The 21,549-nt window shown below is 38.7% G+C and overlaps 1 protein-coding gene across 2 annotated transcripts in view; it reads left to right on the top strand.

Annotated features, from left to right (window-relative positions):
- The window catches only part of CTDP1 (CTD phosphatase subunit 1), a 98,016-nt gene extending 77,954 nt beyond the window's left edge, over positions 1 to 20,062 (top strand). For both annotated transcript variants that reach the window (XM_038122714.1, XM_038122706.1), the window contains one exon: positions 19,020 to 20,062. In XM_038122714.1, the coding sequence (XP_037978642.1) occupies positions 19,020 to 19,161 (142 nt within the window). In that variant the 3' untranslated portion in view covers positions 19,162 to 20,062. The remainder of the gene's footprint in view (positions 1 to 19,019) is intronic.
- The last annotated feature ends 1,487 nt before the right edge of the window (positions 20,063 to 21,549 follow it).

The raw sequence follows: 21,549 nt of genomic DNA, 5'->3' as shown, positions 1-21,549 counted from the left end.
TCATTATAGCAAGTCTGCCCATCTCTGTGTTATAGTGCTGTGATGGTGGAGGCAGGACCAGCGTGCTGCTGGGTTTTTTTCTAAAAGTTTTGGAATATATTTGGGTGAAAGATGGGGAGAACAGGCAAGAGTAATGGAGTGCCAGATGTGTCTCCTCTAGTTCTTTTGGCCCTCAGATGGATGCCCAGGTGTTCAGTGCTGGAAGCAGCTGCCATAAGAGAGAAGATTAATAATTTCATGTTGCTGCAAGCCTAATCTAGCATTTGTTCTACATCAGATTCTTCATGTGATTGCAGAGTTTCTGGTGTTTGATGACTTCTCTGGTGTTGGAGAAGCATATGCTACTTGTGTAAGACAGGAGTTCTCAAAAGAGCTAGAGAGGCAGGGCAATAGTGCTGCAGGATTTAGTATCTCCAAGGATGAAGCCTCAACAATCTCTCTGGATAAGCTGTGCCAGTGCTTAATCACCATCACAGTGAGAACGTATTTCCTGATGTTTAGTGGGAACTTACATATTTCAGTTTGTGCCTGTTGCCTCTTGTCCTGTCACTGGACACCCCTGAGAAGAACCTGGCTCCATTTTCTTTACATAATCCATTCAGGATTTTGTACATGTTCATTAGGTCCACACTCCACTCCTATATCAAGAGTCTCTGAGGATCATAAGACACATTACCAAAGGCCTTAGTGAAGTACCCTCTGCTTTTCCCTCATTTACCAAGCCAGTCATTTCATTATAGAAGTGTATCAGGTTGGTCAGTCAGTTTTCCCTTGATAAACCTATGTTCAGCACTACTGATCACTTTTGTCCCTCATGTGGCTAGAAATGGTTTCTTGGATCACTTGCTCTTTCACCTTCCCAGGGACTAAGGTGAGCCTGACCTTCCCTCAGTCCAGCCCCTGTTCAAGGTAGGAGTGATATTTGCATTCCTCCAGTCATCAGGCACATTTCTCGACCACCTCTCTCTTAAAGACTGAGACTGGCCTCACAATGACATCACCCACCTCCCTTGGCACTCGTGGGTGCATCCCATCAGGGACCATGGAGTCAGGTATGACCCATTTGCTTAAGAGTCCTTCCCTGTGCTGTTCCTCTTCCACCAAGGGTACCTCTTCCTTGCTGGAGTCTTTCACCATCTTCTCTGGCCCCTGAAGTTTTATCTTGCTAGTAAAGAAAGACTGACGCAAAGGAGACACTATTACCTCAGCTTTTTCCATGTCTGTCTCACTGGCTCCCCTGCCCCATTCAGCAGCAGGCTCGTATTTTCCCATTTCCACATTTTTCTATTTCATACTTATGGTACAAGACCTTCCTGTTGTCTTTGACAACATCAGCATCTCATGATCATTGCAGCTAAGGCTGCCTTCAGCCTTCCCACCCCCAAGGCTCATTTATGCCTGACATCCAGCAGAGCAGCTGTCCTCACTGGCCTCTATGTTGCTTGGGATCAGCACTGTGCAGTGCTGTGACAGAAAGGCTGAGGCCATGCTGTGCACTGAAGGAGTGGACATATCTGGGCAACATAACTAAGAGCTGGATCCATACTAATGGACACTGAAATGCTGGAGTTGAGCTTGTACAAATTCAGGTCCAGTACCTCCAAGCAGCAAAACTTCCACACCAGCAGCTTCTTTTTAATAGCTTGAAAACCCTCCAGAGCCAAGGATGGGATGCTTCCAGTGTGCTATCTTTAAAGGGCTTGTTTTGAGTGTATTTTCCATTATTCCACTGCTTTTGCACCCATCTGGGAACATTATATGGAGTTGCAATACATAAATCTGAGTCTTGCAGTACCCTAGCTTCTATCAGTGGGTCTAAATTTTGCTTGCAGTCTCCTGCAATGTGCTCATGTTGCACCTGATAATACTCAAATAATGTGGGTTTTGTGTTGTCAAGAATAACTCAGCGTATCCTGTGATACTGACCTGATCTTTGTTCATCTTGCTGGGAAGAAAGGGAGGGAAATGATCCTCCCCACAGAGTCCTGTTGCCTTTGTTTTGTACAGGTGTGAAAGCTAAGGAGCATTTTTTGTCCAAATAGTTTTCTGTAAAAATATTTGATACAAAGCTAGCTATTAAAAGCTGTTCTTACTAAAAATAGCTTTCTGTAGATACTATTGACACATTGCATCAAAGTATGGAAGAAAGAAGGAAAAATACCGTGTTCTTAGTAGAAAGACTCATCTTCCAAAAGAGCTCAACAACAGTGACATAGACTCTAAGTTAAAGTCTCAAAAGTTTTCTTTCACTGTACCAATTAAAGCAGCTTTGATAATTGCTGTCACCTCCTGCAGAGTTTTAGCATTGCTAAATCTTTTTACATTGAAACATGTTCCAACTGTTCCTATTGCCTGTGTTTGTGAAGTTCTCCTTTCAGCTCTTCATGGATTTAATCTCCTTCACTGTTCATAAAGGAAAATATATGTGCTTTAAGGTGATGCTTTATAGCAGAAGCTTAGAGCAGAAATATAAGATGAATATTAAAGTGTAATAGATATGACATTTGTATTGCTTATCCAAGGAATGTCTTTTTTTCCAGCAAAAGACTTTGCAATTCTTTTGAGTGGAGGAATCCTTCTCCATTTCATCACTTTTCCATTTTTACATGGCCGGATGTCTTAGGAAAAAGGCAGGTTTTTCTCGTGAGGATGTGGGAGAATTTGAGTTAAGGAAGGTAGAAATTTTAGGGAAACTAATAGAAAAGGTGTTAATTGTCAGGGATGATACCTTGATGTAAGGAACTGGATAATTCTGGGGAAATCAGAGGAAAGACAACCCAGCTAAATCAAGTCCTACAGACAGTAAGGAGGAAAATATGCTCTTGTAAATCAAAATTAGCTGCTTTGGGTGTAAAGCATCACATACCTTGCATGGCAAAGTCATCACTGGAGTTTCTTGCTGCTGTGGTGCACCCTTTCTGTGAACAGTACAAAACTTTTAGGGATAATGGAATGGTTGTGTTTTCTTTTTGGTATGTCTTTCAGTGGCTCCCAGTCTGGAGGAAAAGAAGTTTCTGAATCACACTGTTTGAATGTCTTAAGAGTTTAGGTACAGGAGTGCCTGTCATAGACATTCTGTCATTTACTCTTGCTGGTAGCGTTTTATAGCTCTGTAATTGGTTGGTCTTCCCATTATCTGAAGCCACTCTTCTAAATGAATATGCCATAGTATCTTTCTACAAATAAAAATGTGAATGAATAATTCCTATGGGCTGGCTGAGGCTTTTATAGTCCCTTGAATGCTTATTCAACATCATCTCTCTTCTCTCATCACTCTCTTCAACATCATCTGTCTTCTTTTTTTCCTTAGGCTTCAGAAAGTTGTCATCGGTTTCCATTACATAAGAGCTTTTAAATAATCTTAAGATTTCTGAAAGGACAATTGATAAAACCCTATCTTGATTTTAAAAGGAGACTGTCAATTCTATTATGCCCTTCAGATGGCTTCCTGTTAGAAATCAAAATACTGCATAAGTGTATGTTTACCTCTATATCGACTGTCCTTCCTATCTGGGGATCATAAAATACCATAAGACGGATACTGAAACTCATCATTTCTTGGGCAGCAGGGACAAAAAGCTGTGTTCCACTAGCAAAAAAATTCAAATTACAATCTCTGTAAGAAGAAATTTTAAGTGATTGCTGTCTCATATGTTTTGAAGATAAAGCATTTTAAAAGCAATAGTTTTCATACTGGAAGTCACATATATTGATCTAAAGAGATCAGCTTTTAATGATATAAATATTCATAGCTTCTTTTTATCTTACACAGTTACTTATAAAAATTAAAAAAAGGATGGAAATGGCAACTCTCCCTAAAACCTAGGCATCAGTTCTGAGGGAGAAGCCTGTGTGTGATGGAAAGATCTCTGCAGTTCAACTGGGGTGGTTTTGCCCTGAAGACTCATCAGTGAATCTTACAGGAAAATGACTGTGTATTCTTATTAAAATATATTTCATTTGCTTCTCTGGAATAAAGTGTTGTATATTTTTTGTGCACCCATCTAATGCTTTAGAGAAATATTATGAATATTATTAAAATCAGGAGATGTAAGAAAGTTATGCTGTGTGATTAAACAAGCTTTATGCTTACAGCTCCATTTAGGAAGCTTGCACTGCTTTAGTTTTCTTTATTCTCATTCTTGATGGTGACATTTATGAGATTAAACAACAATGTTGACAGCCTGTAGCCTTAGGTTTCTTTAGAAATTTTATGATTCTGTGGGGGAAATTAAAGCTATAAGAAATTGCTTTAGGACAAATCACAGAAGGACATTGTTCACTTCATTGCTGCTTCTGACACATTCAGAAATACTTGGAGTTACTGTGAAGGTCTCATATAATATCTGTTAAAGAGGAGCAGGCATTTTGGAAAGCCTCAGATCATTAACTGGATAAGGAAAAAAAATCACAGGAGAGAACTGAGAGTGTGAACTTTCACACATCTAGACTATTAACTGCAGCTAAAATTAACCAAAGTGCTGGTTCACATTTCGATCATGAAACTTCAGTCTTGGTCTTGTATTTCTCTATATTTCCTACACGGAGCAAATGCACAGCTTGTGCATGTTTGCTCAAAGTGTCAAGCTGCTAAATTTCCATTGCAGGTTTTTTTCCCTTTTTTAAAATGGAGATTCTTATTCTCCTAAAGGCTTTTAGAAAGTGAACTGCAGAGTCTAGAAGTTCTCAGGTCCAACCAAGCAAATCTTGGCACAGAATCAATGTGCACTGTGAGAGCCTGGGTTGATCCCAAGGTGTCTCTTTAAGGTATAGCTGGGCCTTTACAAAAATGACCAGAGTTGCAGGTGTGCCTGTTATTGCTATGTCAGCTGTCCTAAGAGAGCTGGCTCTGCTCACAGCTGCAGCAGCAGAATAGAATACATCCAGTGTGCTGCTGACTTGTTGCCTGGTCAGTGCCTTGATACAATATTATCACAAATACCTGGGGTTTCTTCATACATCTTGCAAAGCAGATGCCATAGCTGAGCTATTTTTCTTGTACAGTGTTCCTAAGCAACTTGAATAAATTGTTTCTCAGTAACATTTATATCCACAAAACATGAGATTTTTTCACATCAAGTCTATCAAATATAAACAGCAGTTGAATTTGTTGACCTTTCCTTTTTATAAGAGATTTTTTCCAAAGCCTTTCTCTATGGATATATGTTGTTTCTTTTGGCAAGTTTCCTTAGCATTTCATGATGTGAGTGAGATGTTCACCCCTTAAACTGTCAGCTAAATCTATTAAGCTTTATGTTAAGAATAATGTAAGTTGTTACACTAGTTCTAAAAAGATTTTTTTCATTGTTCACGAGAAAGCTGAACCGTGGTGCTTTGAACTTGTGTAAGATACTTTAACATAATTCTGTTGTATCTTCATGTTTCCCTCCACAATATGTAAATTGCCAAAAGACATACAAACTGCACTTTTCTTACAAAGTGATGGGTTATAATGCTTGTTTTTGTGTTAGACCACATCAGGTAGCAAGCTTGAAAATGCTTTGAAATACAGCATGGTTAGAATGAATGTTTCCTTTAGCCTGTTTTACTGTATAACTGTGAAAATACCTAGAAGTTGTTCAGGTGCAATAATACAATATTATTCAGTCCATCTGTGTCTGTGTGTGCAGTTATTACTTGGCTTACACTATGGTTATACTATGTTAGTTAATATAGCAATTATGCAATTGAGATCAGGAAAAGTGTCTGTGGAAAAGTGAAAAATAGCATAAAGCTCTCTTTTACTGCTTTCAGTATTGGATTTGAAAGCTAGTTTATATTAGTATTTTTTTATCAAATTCTCTATAGACTAAGTCCTCAATACCATTTTTTGGTCTTGGGTTTTCCTATTTCAATACTATGTAGATTAACTGCAAGTCTACATGACGCTAAGTTCTAACAGTACTGGTACTTCAGGGGAAGGATACGCAAGCAATTAAAAGTCTCTGTGTTACTAGTGTGTTACTAGTATGATACAAGACTTAGGAAAGTGCTGTTAAAATATATCTTTATTTTTCTCAATTTACTTTAGAACTAAATAGGTTTCACTTGTGCTTTTCAATAGACGTGTGCTGGTATCTGTAAAATGAACCGGGGAATCTAAGTTGCCATTTTTTCTAGGGGCAAAAAATTGGAATCATAATATAGGTGATCAAGCAGGAGAGTATTTGCCTTGGTCTCCTCGTCTCCTTAAATTTGTTAATAAATGCTAAAGTATGTACAGGAATTGCTGTTGTTCTTACATTTCTCTGATCTAACTTTTGCTGTCTATAATGATTCAGTGACTCTGTCTATAACTTAAGAGTTCTGAGTGAATAATGAGATTGATTTCTCAGTAATGCCTCAAAGTATTTGAAGTAGAAGTCTTTCTGCAGTCATTGCCTTTTATCACTGCAGAGCCATTAACTAATAGCTTCCATCCTGGGACAATGGAGTGACTAGAGCCTGAGGGAAAATAATTTTCTATAATATATCTGCAAGAAGCATCAGTCTACAAGAGCTGGATTTTTGTAGAAGCAGACTTCAGAAATCATTTGTTACAATCATTTTGGGAAGAGTGAGGGCTGAAAAATGATGACAGGCATTCACATAATTAGAGAGAACAGAGAAAAGAGACATGCTTTCTAGCAGAGAATTCTTGTTTAACTGTGAGGCCAGCTGAAGAGGAAAGTACAAAGCAATGAAAAACAACACTTCAGCTTGGAGAAGAGGCCATATGTGGCAGGGGCAACCTTGGCACCCTTCCAGGACCTCAAATTTAGGCTTAAGCAGTAATCAAGACTAGTAAGAAGAAAATAGGTCAACATGTTTGTCTTTTCATCTAGCTGTTTTTCTTGTACTGGAGCAGTAGCAATGAGTTTGTCTCAGGATCAAGAACGAGTGTTACGTTAATTAGTGTATCACAGTTAAGAGATCTGTGAAATCACATTGCTGAGATCAAAGTTGAAAGACAGTGCATGGATTAAGTACCTGAGAGTCAGAATAGCCCTGAGCAAGTCCTGGGAGCCTACAGCAGAGTTAGGTGCTTGTGGTGAAGAAGGAAGAGAGCTTGTTTTGAGATTCCAATCTAACCCTAACCCAGGGTCCTGGGAGCTGTCTGACCCTGTATGAGAAGCTTCCAGACAAGGAGAACTCTTGATAATATAATGCTACCCCTTGACCTTCTAGGTTGTGGGAGTGAAGAGTTTTCAGAACAGCTCACAGTTGTTCACTAACTGCCCCATACGTAACAGGCCTGATGCTGGTTCCTTTAGCCCAGCCGGGAGGGATGGTATTGTGTGAAACATTTCATTTAGATATTCCTAGATCCAAAAAATGCCAAAAGTACAATTTATGCTTGAATAAATGAAGGCTGCAAGAAACTAGGATAATGGGAAAAGAATTTGGAAGTTACTGACTTGATCTGCTTAATGTTCTGCCACCTTGAAGAATGAGCAGTTTCAGCTTGGTTCATGTGATTGCCAGGGCAAGAGGGTGAGAACTTAGAACCCTGAGTGAATTTAAAAAGCTGAGCTCCTGGTGTTCACTCACAAAGGGAGGAGTAGGAAAACCATTTCATTCTGTCTTCAACTTCAGAGCATTTGTGACACACAGAGGGGACAGTTCCGTTCTCTGATGAAATCTGAGTTCCAGTAAGAAACTGGAGCATCAGATTGTTTTGGATGTATTTCTGTTCCTGCAGAGGAGTGATTAACTACACCAGGTTCCAGTATCCTGCCTCCACTCACATAACAGTTCCCCCAGCGCCACTAGCCCATTCCAGCAGTCTGTAGATATTAATGTTGTTCTGCATCTGTGGCTAATGGTGTGGGATAAGAAAGATGTAAAGCAGAAATTCAGGGTGAGGCAAGCCTGTAATGTACTGCTTTGGTTTGTGTGTTGGTGAAGGAGCTGCGCTGAGAACTGAAGAATAGCAGGGGGTTGCCCCTCAGGTAATTTAGGCAGCATTTTTTCCTTTAGTCAGGCCAAATTCTTACTGCAGTTTATGAGCTATTAAACAATATATGTTTTTCCTTAATAAGATATGTGGATATCTAAATATCTCTAGAGAATAAGGAAACGAAGAAGTACATTAAGATGTGTCAGTGAAAGTTTTTAATCCTCCATTCTGTTGAGACCTAGGACATTAGCAGGAAACTGTAAGGTAACGTTGTTCCGATCAAGAAAAATAGCTCTAGTTTCCCTAATGAATTCTAAAAGTACTTTAAATTCCACATAATAACTAATGTGCATTAATCTTGATCGCTGCAAGTCTTTAATGGCTGCTAAACAGCAGTGTGTTTCTTCAATTAAAATGCCAGCTTGAAGCGTGTGCTAAAAATGTTGGTAGCAGAGAAGCAGTACTGCTTTCTAATGGAAGGGGGGGAATCTAGGAATCAAAATGGCTAGATATTCCCATTTCCAAGTAGTTTATTAATCACTCCTAATAGGTTCTAGCGTTGGGAAGAGCAAAGTCAGGTATTTTAGAAACCTTGGACTTGCTTCAGAGGACTGTTGTATATGTATCAAGCCAGAACAACATGGCTGTGTTGTTGTCAGCCATGCATGTGAAAAGCAGAATAGGGATGTTTTGATTCCCCACACCACAGTAGATGTCAAAGCAGCAAAAGTGTCCTTTACTGTGTGACCCCAGCATATTGCCACTGCATTGCACAGAAGTGGTCCCTGTTTGCTGAGGGGAAAGTCTCCTGTTCAGAGCCTTCTTTTGCTGTTTCTCAGACTATGTTTCTCATTGTGGCTTGAGTGTGCCTTTAGCTATCCCAGTGAATATTTACTGGAACACACAATTGAATACATGACAGTATATGTTTTGCCAGTTGCAGTGAAATAACCCATCAGACAAACCACATCACATTAGATGTTCTTGCAAAGTGTGTTCCTGCTAGGTAGAGAATCTGTAAAGCTTGCATATTAACACAAAAAAAAGGTATGTCTCAGCTGATGTTGCTGTTTGCTTCAGACCACTGAATGGTAATACCAGAAAGTTTTTAGTGTCCCAAGTGTTAGCAAGGGTGGATAAACAGCATCTGAGCAGTGGGACCAGAACTGCCTGCAAGATCCTGGTGTGTGGCCAAGCTTCTCCTCTGCCAGGGCTGTGCACAGGCTCTTGCCCCTCAGCCCTGAGGGTCACCCGTGTAGGCTTAGGAGGAAACAGGGACATCTGAGTGAGGTCAGCTTGAGATGTGTTCTGGCAGTCTGCAAGAGGGCCTGTAGAGTGCTTTTATTCCTAAAGTCATACAGAGAAGTGTCTTGTCCTCTGCCTGGCATTTCAGTCCTTGCTCCTGTCCCTGCATCAATGTGTCTGTCTCATTCTCAGATAGCCATAAGAGGAAGAGCAACTTGTTGCAGTCTTTCTTTCTTACGTTTGAAGTGCTGTGTCTAGTTATTTGGCACCTGGAGAAACAGCTTTTCACATTTCCCTCTTGTGCACATCCATACATCCGGGTAAATTGCTAATTGTACTTTATCAGAGCCTGTGGCCAGTACCATTACATGGATAAGACCAGGCTGTTGTGGTTTAACTCCAGATACTAAGAACCATACAGCCACTCACTCACTTCCCCCTGCCCTGTGTGGTGGAGAACCAGGAAAAAAAGTAAACCTATGGCTTGAAATAAGAACAGTTTAATAATTGAAACAAAATAAAATATTATAATAGCATCATAATAATTTTAATGAGGAGGTAGGTTTAATTTCTCTGAGGGAAACAAGTGATGCATGATACAACTGCTCACCACCTTGCTGCTTCTCCCTCAGCAGCAATCAGCCCTTCCTGTCCAACGACCCCCAGTTTATGTGCTGGGCATGCTGTTCTGTGATCTGGAATATCCCTTTGGCCAGTTTGGGTCAGCTGTCCTGGCCACGCTCCCTCCCAGGTCCTTGTGCAGCTCCTCACTGGCAGTGCACAGGAACCTGAAAAGCCCCTGGCTCAGGGCAAGCACTGCTGAGCAACAGCTGAGCCATAGGTGTGTTATCAACATCAGTATCACACCAAATTCAAAACATCACACTGTACTGGCTAGTAGAAAGAAAATTAACTCTCCATGACACAGGCTCAGTAGCTGCCTTTTTTACTCTGGACTGATAAAATATAATGAGTTGCTTCTCTTTCAGGTGCCTTCTTCATTAGTGGTATGGGGGAGACTACAGATGAGTAATACCTTGAATGTAGGTTTTGGACAGCCCATCCTAAAAAAAATTGCAGCTTTGCACCAGAAAGTACAGATCAAGTATAAACTGCCTTTGCTAGTTCAGATTTATTCCATAAATATCGACTGAAAAAATTGTAGAGCAGACTGTAGAGGCGCCCAAGACTGTGAGCCAGGAGAGCTGCGATCTGCTGCACTGGGTCGTTTGTCACATCCTAGCTGGTGTGAAAACAACAGGTACGGGGAATTCTCAGCAGTGTGATCCCATTTCGCACATAGGCTGGGGGTTGACACATGCCTTTTGATCTGGATTGAATTGATGATGCTAACTGACCCAGTATTGTAGAGATCCAAATTTAATGAATGCAGACCCACTTTTTAGGGAGTTTGTTAGTATTGCACAATTGAAAAAAAAAACAACTGGCGTTCTGTTTCAAATGTATTGCATGTTTTTTTATGCTGTATATATCATTTATGCTAACCTTATAAAACTGATGTAAAAGTCATGTGACTCTGGCAGATAATTTTATAACCTCAATTCAGATTTTTCTTATTTGTAAACCAAGCCTTGGCACTACTTTGCTCTGTTTCTAATGGAAGCCTAGCAAATGTCTAACAAATTTTTGAAAATTTCTTTTACTGAGACTGAGAAGTGACTTCCTGCCTTGATGTCATTTCATTTTGTAACTTACTAGCTTTTCTAAAACATCCTGTAGCAAAATGGACTGTCTGAAGTCAAGTGTTGACCTTTTAATGCTGATAAATAATTTTCTAGGTTCTCTATAGCTTTATATTATAATTCAGTTATGTCTCTCAAACAGTCTTCCAAAACCTGTTTTAATGCATGAAAAGATATTTATTGTGTACAGTTCCAACAAATAAATAAATGAAAATCTAAGTTGTCAGGGCTAGGAATTTGGGGAAGGAAGAAGTGAGGAGTGCCAAGATAACATGTCTTGCCATTGGGATAAAGAAATAAGTAGTAGAGAAATGTAATATTGCAGGAAGATGCTGTATGATACAGAGAAGAAATCTTGCTGCCTGTTGCTAGATGGAGGAAGCTCAGTCCCAGGTACTATGGTGTAACCCACAGCCTCACAACAGCTCCAATTCCCCAGCTGTTGTGCAGTAAATACTCTTTGGGAGCTGACTGCAGAGATGGTGGACTGCTGGCTTACCAGACTGTGAGGCAGGCAGCAGAGTCATTAAACTGGGGGATTATCCAGTTAAATCTCATGGCAGTGCGAGGAGCATGAAGGTCTGACTGGTTTTGGCAGGAGTGACCTAGTGAATTTCGTGAAAGAATACAACTCTGTAGAAAGGGGGTGTGTATTTTGGGCCACAGAACACAATATTTTAAAGGAATTTGAAGTCTGTTTTTTATACCTCGGTGATGACAGTACTACCAGTATCCATATAGAGTCAGTGATGTGTTTTGTCTTATTTTCAATATTTTGTGATGAAGCAGAGGTGTTCTGAGTTAATATTCTTGTGAGCAAAGCAGTGAATGAACATCCTAGAAGGATGTTTGGTTTAGCTATTTGCAATTTAATCTCAATTATTTATTGAAAACAAGGACAAAGTAAGAGAAGAGTTTGTAAAAATCAGAGTTGAAGGCTTTGACAAAGCCTATCTCTCACTATAACTTGGTGTAGTCCATTACTGACAGGTTAAGATAATCTATGGATATCTTACTTAAAAAGCCACCATATACCAAATCCTACTTCCAACCTGCTTGATTAGCACAGTCAGTGTGTTGTCAGCTAAATTCCATATTAACAATTTAAGAAGCCAAATAATGCATTTTGAAGAGTATTCTCAGTGCTTGTAAGTGATGCTGGCAAATCCAATCAGGATGTCAAGTGTTGCTTTGCAGTGTTGGGGGTCTTCAAACTGGAATTGGTTCTCCCTTATATTGGCACATGGGTACCTCCACATACACATTGTACTTCTGTGAGAAAAATGAAGGCAGTTTTACTTTTCTCAGATGATGTGTCTTTTCCAACTTCTTGTTTTGTGTATGGTTTTGAATTTTATAAATTGCCCATACATCCTAGGTTTTTTGCCAGCTTTTCATATTAATTTTGTTTTTGCATACAGCTATTCTTTAAAATAATTACTCATTTAGATGTCTAAGGAGAACATTATTCTTCATCACCGTCTGAGACTATTGCCATCCTATACAGAAATTAGTTTGAGGAATTAGTCCATTTTCAAAAGACTTTTTCCAAACCAAATCCCAGTAGAGTTGTTGTACAATGCCCACCCAGGTGCTGGGAAGAAAGGCTTGAAACTTTCTTTGCTCACTTCTGACCCTTGGCATTACAGCCTCCCAGAGTTACCCAGAATCTCTACAGAGCTACAGAACTGTCTAACTTTTATTGTCAGAATAGGTAATATTTGTAAACTAGAAGAAGCTGGAAAGAGAATTGATGCAAACAACAAAGGCCTGGTTTAGCTTTCAAATAGGATTAAGAAGTGATATGCTAGAGTGCATCTGTGCATTTTCCCTTATGAAAGTGTCAGGTAACAGTCTGGCATTCCACATAGTGAAAAGTATATTTAATTTTCTGCTGTCTTCTATATGTCAATGACAAGATTATTTGTTGTCTGATATAGAACTGCCACTGTCACCTTCACCTTTTGAAGAAATGATTATATTGCATGTTGTATATATCTTATAAGTACATGGATTATTTTTAAACAACTTGAAGTTAATAACAAGTAATAGTTTAGGGACACAGTTTCTATTTCTGTGATTTAATTACAGAAGCAAAATTGTAGGTTCAAATTTTCAGTTTCCCATTATCCCGTTTAATTGTTATCTGTATCTAAATTAGTTCAGTGCAGATAAAAATCACACAGCATTTAATTTGAAAGTTTTATTGCTACACTGTTTGCTTTTGGAATATCCCAATGTTTAACTATTAAGAAATCACTGTTTTCTCCAAGAAAACATGATTATTGTTATGCAACCACTGTTGGACTGATTTTTTTGTTATTAAACTTTCTCCTTGATCTGAATATGAAGAAAACACAAGCTCATCAATGGGACAATTTTAGCAAAATTTACCAACTATCCTGGTTAAATCCAGAAATTACTACAGTGTGTTATTTTAAATTTTCTGTGACTGCCTGACTTAAAATACTCTAAATTTAGATACATTGAGTGAATAGTTCAGAGAATTACCTATAAAGCTGTTGTAGGATGTTTTCAGTTTCCAGGATAGTTCCTCACCATTGGAATTGTGCACAGGTGCACTAAATTTTAAAGCAGAAAGGCACTGAGACTGTACAGAATTTAATTAGCTCTCATTTTACTGTTGTGTTAGTTAAAATACTCTTTGGAGATGTCATTTGGAATTGGTGGGTGCCTGGAAGAGGTTTTTGTGAGGAGCGTTGAACACACAGTTCCTCCAACTGCAGGGGCTCTCTCTGCACCCCAAGGCTGTGCAAGGAACATTCTCAGTGCATAATTTTTTTACATATTAGATTTCTGGATCACCCTGTAATCCTGCAGACAGCATTGGATGAGTTCTTGAGGAAATGCATGAGGTGTCTGGCATTCGTTCCTGTGGCGCTAAATAGTATCCTGTTTGTCCCAGCAGGAGCAAAGAGTGAAAACACACACTGCAGCTTGCCAGTAGTGCTGGGGTGGTGCTGTTCATGGCTCCCACAGCTGTGTGCCTGGCAGTGGGCTGTGCTAGTGCCAGGGAGGAGCACCGGGACAGAAAATCCAGTGTCCCTGCACAGATGTTCGAGGGAAATTGCCAGAGGGTAGACACCTGAGTTACAGGCATTCTGTGGACTATTGCTCACTCTTGTATCAAGTGTACATGAAAGGGCATAGAATCAGAGTGGTTTGGCTTGGAATAGACCTTAAAGATATTGCCATGTATCCCATGTTAAAAAAACATTACCACAAGACTTGGAACATCTCTCTGGAAATTTAATCATCTTCTCTGTCTGTCCCATGTAACATAGTAATGCTCTCAACATTGATTTTCAGTTTGTGTGTTCCCAGAGCTCAAGGCACTGAAGCTGGTTAGCTGAGTACTGGGCTGGCATCTTCAGAATGGGTTGAAGAAGAGTTTTACTGGATAACCAGCCCTAATTCTTCATAACTGAAGAATATTGCCAGAGAACTAGTTTGTCTGAATACATTGTTCCCACAGTCAAATTCCTGTGGAAGGAAGTCAAATTCTAGTTGCATTACCAAATGCCACATCACCTTCTTTCCATTGTGAAAGGAGTTTACAGAAAGCTCTGGTCTAGGTATGGAATCCAGGACAAACCTTCCACATGGAGCTTTGGAGGCGTGCCAGGGTCAGTGTAGGTTGTGTTGCAGGCCTGTGATGATGTTAGAAGGCAGCACCCGGTTCCAAAATGCCCTTTACAAACTACTTACAGCTGCGGTGTGAGTGTTCTCATTAGAGAGAAACTTGGCTGTATTTGGTATCAAATTCAAGTCCTAATTTATAATGTCAATGCTGTAAGCTGATTGCTTGTAAAAGACTAAACACATTTAGTCTGCAGACTCTGCTTTGTTATTGTAGTGATTTTAGGAGGTATTGAAAAAAGTCAGGTCAACTTGCAAAAAATAAAGGGTTTATTCATTATAAGAACAGTGGTGGAGATTGTGGGTATTTGGAGTTTAAAGGATATGTGAACATGTATTTAAATACTTTCTGTAGTTTTCATTTACAAGTCTAAAATAAGGTTTGGAATTTAAGATTTAAGTCTGCTTTGTTTAAAGCAAGGGTTATGTTGCCCTTTGAGTTCCTTTGCTAATTAGATGTTTCTATTTTAATGTAGCACTGTATTTCTTAAAGGGGTACCATTGGGATGCAAAAAAACCAGAGACTATCTGCTTTTCAGTTACAAAAAGAAGAATGTTTTTCCAACATTATTTTCAGCCAATTATAAATTAAGCCTTAAGATAATAGAAGCAAGAAATACTGGACTTCTTTCACTTTGTTCTCTATGGCTCTCTTAGTGAACTAAATTTAAAGTGAATCCATGAGAATGGAGATTTCATTTGACCTGTACATTGTAATCAGATTTTAGTGTTCAATTTAACAGATCAAGAGGTAAATAAATTTTCATTTTCAGTAATTTTTTCTGTGCTATTTTTATAGGTATATACCTTGTGCTATTGCAACTCTGTAAACCTGTCTCTTCATTTGGAATATCACTATTTCTTATTAGCAGTCTGTGGATGAAATTTTCCTAAAAACTACTTTTGTATGTATATAATTACAAATAGTTTTTTTTCTTTTTATTTTTAATGTCATTGTGAATTACACTTAGTTTATTTAAATCTCTTGACAATTCATTTAAATACGTGAGATTTTATGAAATGTAGTTCTCTTTTGAAAGGATTTTTCCAGCACGTGAACTGGTGCGCCTCCTAGTACTGGGTATTACAAAAGAAAAATTCCTAATGCAAAAGAAAAGGAAATCTAAATTGGAGAAGTTTTTTCACAGGGTTGTCAGATATTTAAAGTTCTGCATTCAGTGTTTTGGCAGTTGTTCATATGTGAGGTTAAAGATACTCAGTTATTATCAACGTGTTTGGCTTTTAATAACAGTCAAGCAAAATTCTTTATAAAAATGCAAATCAGGCTAATAGAAGCCTGCAATGCTGCTGAATCATTTTCTCTAAATAGTAAGAAGGAATTCTGTGTGAGCTTAACTTTTCCACTCAAAAGTGCTACGCACTACGGCTCTGAAACTGGAAATGACAAAGAATGGGCACAAAACAGTCAGGAAAATATACATTTTAAATCATTTGTTATGTTAATAGATACAGCACCATGGGGATATACTGCTTTTTCTCTGAAGATAGAAATTATGAACACGGTGTTATATCTCTTTTCTGAATTTGCAAAGAAAAAATGATGCTCTGTCTTCCTGATGTCCTTCCTCTATACTTCTGCCAGGGTTAGCTTTTTATTTGATATCATAATACTCATTTACATGTTTTTTGAATACCTGTGAAGCTGCAGTTTACAGTACACAAATACTGAAAGATTTTTATATAATAATAAAAAAATGCTAACATTCAGGAGAGATTTTTTTTTTGTTTTTTTATACAGAGAACTAATACTTAGCTGTGTTTTCTTTTTTGGCTTTTTTCATGGATTTTTCCTCCCCATAAGCAACTAACATTTCATATTGAGATTGAACAGAGCTGTCATTCTAGCCTTGCTGAAATAACAAGAACTGACAAAACAGATGACGGTCAGGCTTTTGGATTTCCAAATATACTGTTCAATACAACTGAATGAGGGATGAAATATGGGAGAGGCATCCATTAAGGTTTCTGGAAAGTCTTTTAGTGGGCTGGAGCTCCATTCTTTAATTAATTAGTCACTCTGAGTATTTCAGATCTCTGTATTTAGTTGATTGTCCTCACTGAAATCTAGCTGCTGTGAAGTACATTGAAATTTTAAAAGTTACTTTCCTGCATAAATTAATAATTTTGCTAGTCTTTGCTGTAATTATTTAGTAGATTAACTGTTCTGCACTTTCAAGAAATAATGAACTGGCAATGAGGTATTATTTCAGTGAGCTGTTATTTCTTGTATTTCTTCAAAGACCCTTTTGTTTCTTTTCTATGAGATCTGTGCTGTTGATTTATGTCCCAGTAAATTACAGTATTTGAGCTCTAAAAGCCTGCTTGTCCTCACACATCCTTTAATACATTATCTGCAGTTGTGTGTACCTTTCATATGTCTAAATGACAGCTGTCAGATTGCTAATTTCATTTTTCAGTGGGCAAATGCCATCAGATTCCATAGATGCAGTTTTACAAACAGATGAATACAAATGTTTTCAGCTGTGAACGTTGTGGTATAGATTCCCTTCATGACTTGATATTTATTTCTCAGTTTCCCCTGCTCATGTACTTCTTATCCTCTACTTGTTAAAGGTGCATAAAGATGCGACTCATTTCTTCTTTTGCTGAGTAAGGCTCTTTCAGGTTTCTTTAATTCCCAATTAGCTTTTCTTTGCTAATAGTATCATTAATGCCTGAAATAGCACTGTAGTTCTGAAGACTGAAATCATCACTTAGCAAGTGTTGCTAAGGCTCCACACATTTGTATAACTTGTAATGAAAATGTGCTGAGATTTCTTCCAATTGGGCATTTTAAGCATGGGAGCTTCCTTGTCCAAACTGCGTGCTAATAGAGGCTGAGTGGAAATAATCTCTGTTATGCCTGAGAAACTGCTTTTTATTGTGAATTAGGCTACATTTAGTACCCTGAAACTGCTTCAGCACACCACATTTGAGTTTCAGTATCAAAGTATTCAGGTAACGCTTTTACTTCATCCCATTTTTCCTTGTTAGGGATTTAGAGCCCAGAGTGTATCCCAGGGTTTCAGCCTTGCCTCCCAGGAATATTACTTCTACCACCCTATGCTCAACAGCAAAACCCACGTGACATCAGTGAGAGGAAGCACTCTGTAAAGCAGCCAGTGGTGTCTCTTTTTGTCCCACAGCTGCAGCAGAAAGGGAAGATGGAACATAGTACTGCTCATTTCCCATTTTGATTTAGGCTTCCCTTCTGACTTCCCACCACACCTTTTCCATCTCCCTGAAAAGTGAAAGGGCAGGTCAGGTGTCAGTCAACCAGCCCACAAACCAAGCAGTTTGGGCTAATGAGCTTTTCTCTTTCTTGGAAAACAGCAATCAAAGTGTCTGTGTAAATAAAAGTTGCTTTGTATTTCAGCATTGTTTACAAGCTCACAAGTTTGACTCCTAATCTTTGCCTTTATTTCTTTTGGATATGTGTAATTTATGTCAGTATTTATCAAATGTCTTTCTTTCTTGCTATTTGCTATTTCCCTGTGCTCTCAAAAGTTACAGGATTATTGTTAAAATTACTGCTTTTAGCTAAAATAGATCATTTTATGAGTTTTTCATGACTGCAAGTGGGTGCATTCTCTTCTTAATGAAACCCCACCCAGCAAGGAAGGTTATTTGAGTGATGCCTGCCCCTCTGCATGTATTTTTCTGCTTGAAATTCGAACAAATTATCCAGAAGGATTTTGAAGGTGCTTCTACATCTCATTATGAATTCTGTGCAATGCAAAAATCTCAACTTTATTTTTGTCTTAGAAGTACACATCTGATATATAATTCCCTTTGGCAAGGAAAAGAGATTTTATGATTCCACAAATCCAAATTCTTTTGCTTATGGCTATGTCCCAGTTGAAGCGTTAGATTTTCCTTGGAGATCTTTCAGAACCAGGAACATGATTCTTTCAGCAGGGTATGGTGCACATCAGTTTCCTGTTTAAACTGGTTCATTCTCCAGAGATGCAAAGAAACGTGTTGTTCAGCCTGGCAGGACTAATCCAAAGAGACACAAAAGGGAAGGATGGGACCCCAAAGTTTGGAAGCATGAAAGTGTACATGCTGGTGCAGTGAGATTTGGTTCGTCAGTTATGGTTTTATTTTTATTTTAAAAAGCAGAAACTTGAATATTTTAAAATCATACAACAACATTTGTATTTTGGCAATACCTCTTTCACACAATGGCTTTCTTCTTTCTTTGGGGATGCAAGAGGAATGTAAATCTACTCATTATTTTCAGTCTCATACTTTCTTCAGACAAATGGAAGAAACAAATTACCAGTACTTTGTTCTTTGCACCTACTGCTGACACTACATAACAGCAATTAAAAAACTAATTGTGTGAACTGGCTACTGTTAGTTCATGTAAAAGCAAGTGCCGTACTTTTTGTCTAGGCCTGAAAAAAGATGAGTCCTTTAGCCTCACTTTTTCTCATGTTGAATATGAGTCTCTCAGTAAGCACTGAGACACTTCCATTCATGGGCCTTGTCTGTGTCTGTCCTTCCAGGGGTCACAAGCGCAAACTGGATGAAGATGATGCTGCCAGTGAATCCAGTAAAGAATCCAGCAATGAAGATGAGGAAGGAAGCAGTTCTGAAGCAGATGAAATGGCAGCAGCACTTGAAGCTGAACTGAATGACTTCATGTGATATTCATGCAGAAGACAGAATTTGTAATTATATTTACTTCTCATAAACAGATCGGACTTCAGATGAGTCCCTCATGTCAGTACTCAATGTTTTTCCAAAATGTCTGTGTATATTTTGCAAAGCATCTCAAGAGGTGATACATTATTTTACAAAATCAGAAATAGATGTTTTTAAGTTGTTTTACTAAATGAAATATACTTTTTTAAGCAAAAAAAAAAAAAAGTATTAAATGGGACATGGTGTGCTATGCCAAAGACATGTTAGGAGCTCTGCAGAACCTTCATGTACGAGACAGTGGTACAAAGACTTGTGATTAAACATACATCAAGTTTCTAAAAATATTGCAGGCTGTGGTTTATAGGTTACAATCTTCAAAAAAAGGAGGAGATAAAGGAGGTGGAATTGTCTGTGTAGTACAGCAGGAACCTGATGAACTGGTCATCCTTTTCCACAAATAAAGCTATCAAATATAAAAGCATTTTTGAAATAAAAAAGAACTATTTATATTTGTATAGAAACAGAGAACATGATATGCAAGCTTTGTGAACTCTGCACTTGACCCACCTGTCATTTGCTTGTAAGAGAATGCATAGTGGTCAACATTCAACATTTTTAGGTTACTTTGTTGAATAGTTGAGTTCTTCAGAGACATTGTTTAGATTTTTGACTTTTCTTCTTTGTAACCAGAAATTTAGCACAGCAGTCTATGTAGTCCTGTACTGCCACAAGATGCATATTCACCCATTGGTGTTGTCTTGGAAAGAACAAGTGCTACTCCAGTCTAGATAGAATTTCATTTCTTTGACAAGAGATCTGATGTAAAGTTTTTGTATATTCTATTTCATATTTGCCCCACAAAACAGATTTTCTTTCATTTAATAAAGGTTCATTTTGTATGCTTTGTTTCTCTTTCCTGTTCATTTCCTTCCATCAAACATAAGGCACTTTCCTGTATTATCTTTTCCTTTATTCTGCATGAAAATAATGAAAAATGTTGAAAGCGGGTGCAAATTTGTAGATTCAGGCAGGTAGCTGAAGGACAGAAGAGAAACACTGGCTCAGAAGATTCATCGACTCTAACATCTGACTTTTCTCGGGGGTCTTTGACTGGCCTCTGAAATTATCATAAGAGCTGTCACTCTGGTATTGAATTTCTGTGGCTAGGACCATGGTTTATACTCCATTGTTAGCAACTGGAGATTGAATCCTTCTAACAATATGTTTGTAAAAGAAGAATTGTTAGTTTGTATGTCATGGTTGAATGGAATACTGGTGCAGAAATATTTCATTTATCCACTTAGCAGTAAAACAGAACATTTCAGTAGAATCTCAGCTGCTTTACAAATAGCACTCTTAATTTTAAAGCTTCATAATGACAATAAAAGGAAGACAGAAAATACAAGAGCCTTTTCAGATTAATACTGTTTTTCCACTTAAAAATGCAAAGTCAGCATCCACAGACAAAAATAATGGATTTTGTGGGAAACTGCTGTTTCCTGGGCATTTACATAGGTACCACACAGCTGAATGCTACAGTGCCCTGCCTGCTGTAGCTCTCCATTTAAACAAGCAGGATGTCTCCAAGTGACTTTTCATCATATAACAAGAGAAAGACTAATGCTTGTAAAATGGGAAGTCAAAATATTTTCTTTTTTTTCAGCAGCCTGAATACAGCGTTCCCAGCTACCAGAGGATGACTCCTCAATTAAATACTCAAATGCCGGGGGTTGTGGGGCATGTTTTGTGTTTTCTTAAAACCCCACTTGAAATAATGTGAAATAACATCAGCTTTCTGGGTCACTGTGATGCTGCAAGTGACTTGACAGCGCAAATTTCAGCAGAGACTTGTTCTGGCTGATGGTCTTTGCCAGTCACGCAACTCTGAGGTAGCATTTAAGCTCTGAATGTCAACGCAGCCAGCGAGCAAAGCCAGGCTTTGCTGGGTGCTGAGTCCCCGTCCACAGCACTCAATGGGGGGATTCTCTGTGGACAAGCTGTCTGGTGAGAAAGTCTAGATCTGTCTCCCAGTGTTATTTTATGGATGGTTTAACTGGTGGGAGGGGGTGGTCTTGGCAGGAGTCCTAAAATCCATCAGCACTCCAGTATCTCTTAACAATCCCTGCCCTCCAGTCCTTGTAGTAGGGGGAACCTAAAACAGGGAAGGTTGAACAACTCCTTGCTCACTGCCAGAGCAATGCAGAAGGCATCAAGCCTGCTTTCTTCTGAAAAGTAGCCTCCTGCTCAGTCAGGTGGCTGTGCTGAGGGCACTGGTCTCTGCACAGGTTCAAGAGAGAAGTGGAAACTGAAGATTTAATAGATGGTAAGTTAAATGCCTAGTCTAACCTGGCAGCAGGAAGTCTGGATGTATGATTTTGTCACTCACTCCCA

The sequence above is a fragment of the Motacilla alba genome, chromosome 2 (genome assembly GCF_015832195.1).
Source record: "Motacilla alba alba isolate MOTALB_02 chromosome 2, Motacilla_alba_V1.0_pri, whole genome shotgun sequence".
In the NCBI taxonomy this organism is placed as follows: Eukaryota; Metazoa; Chordata; class Aves; order Passeriformes; family Motacillidae; genus Motacilla; species Motacilla alba.
The sequence above is the reverse complement of the archived record's forward strand: the minus strand, read 5'-3'. Positions and strand labels throughout refer to the sequence as shown.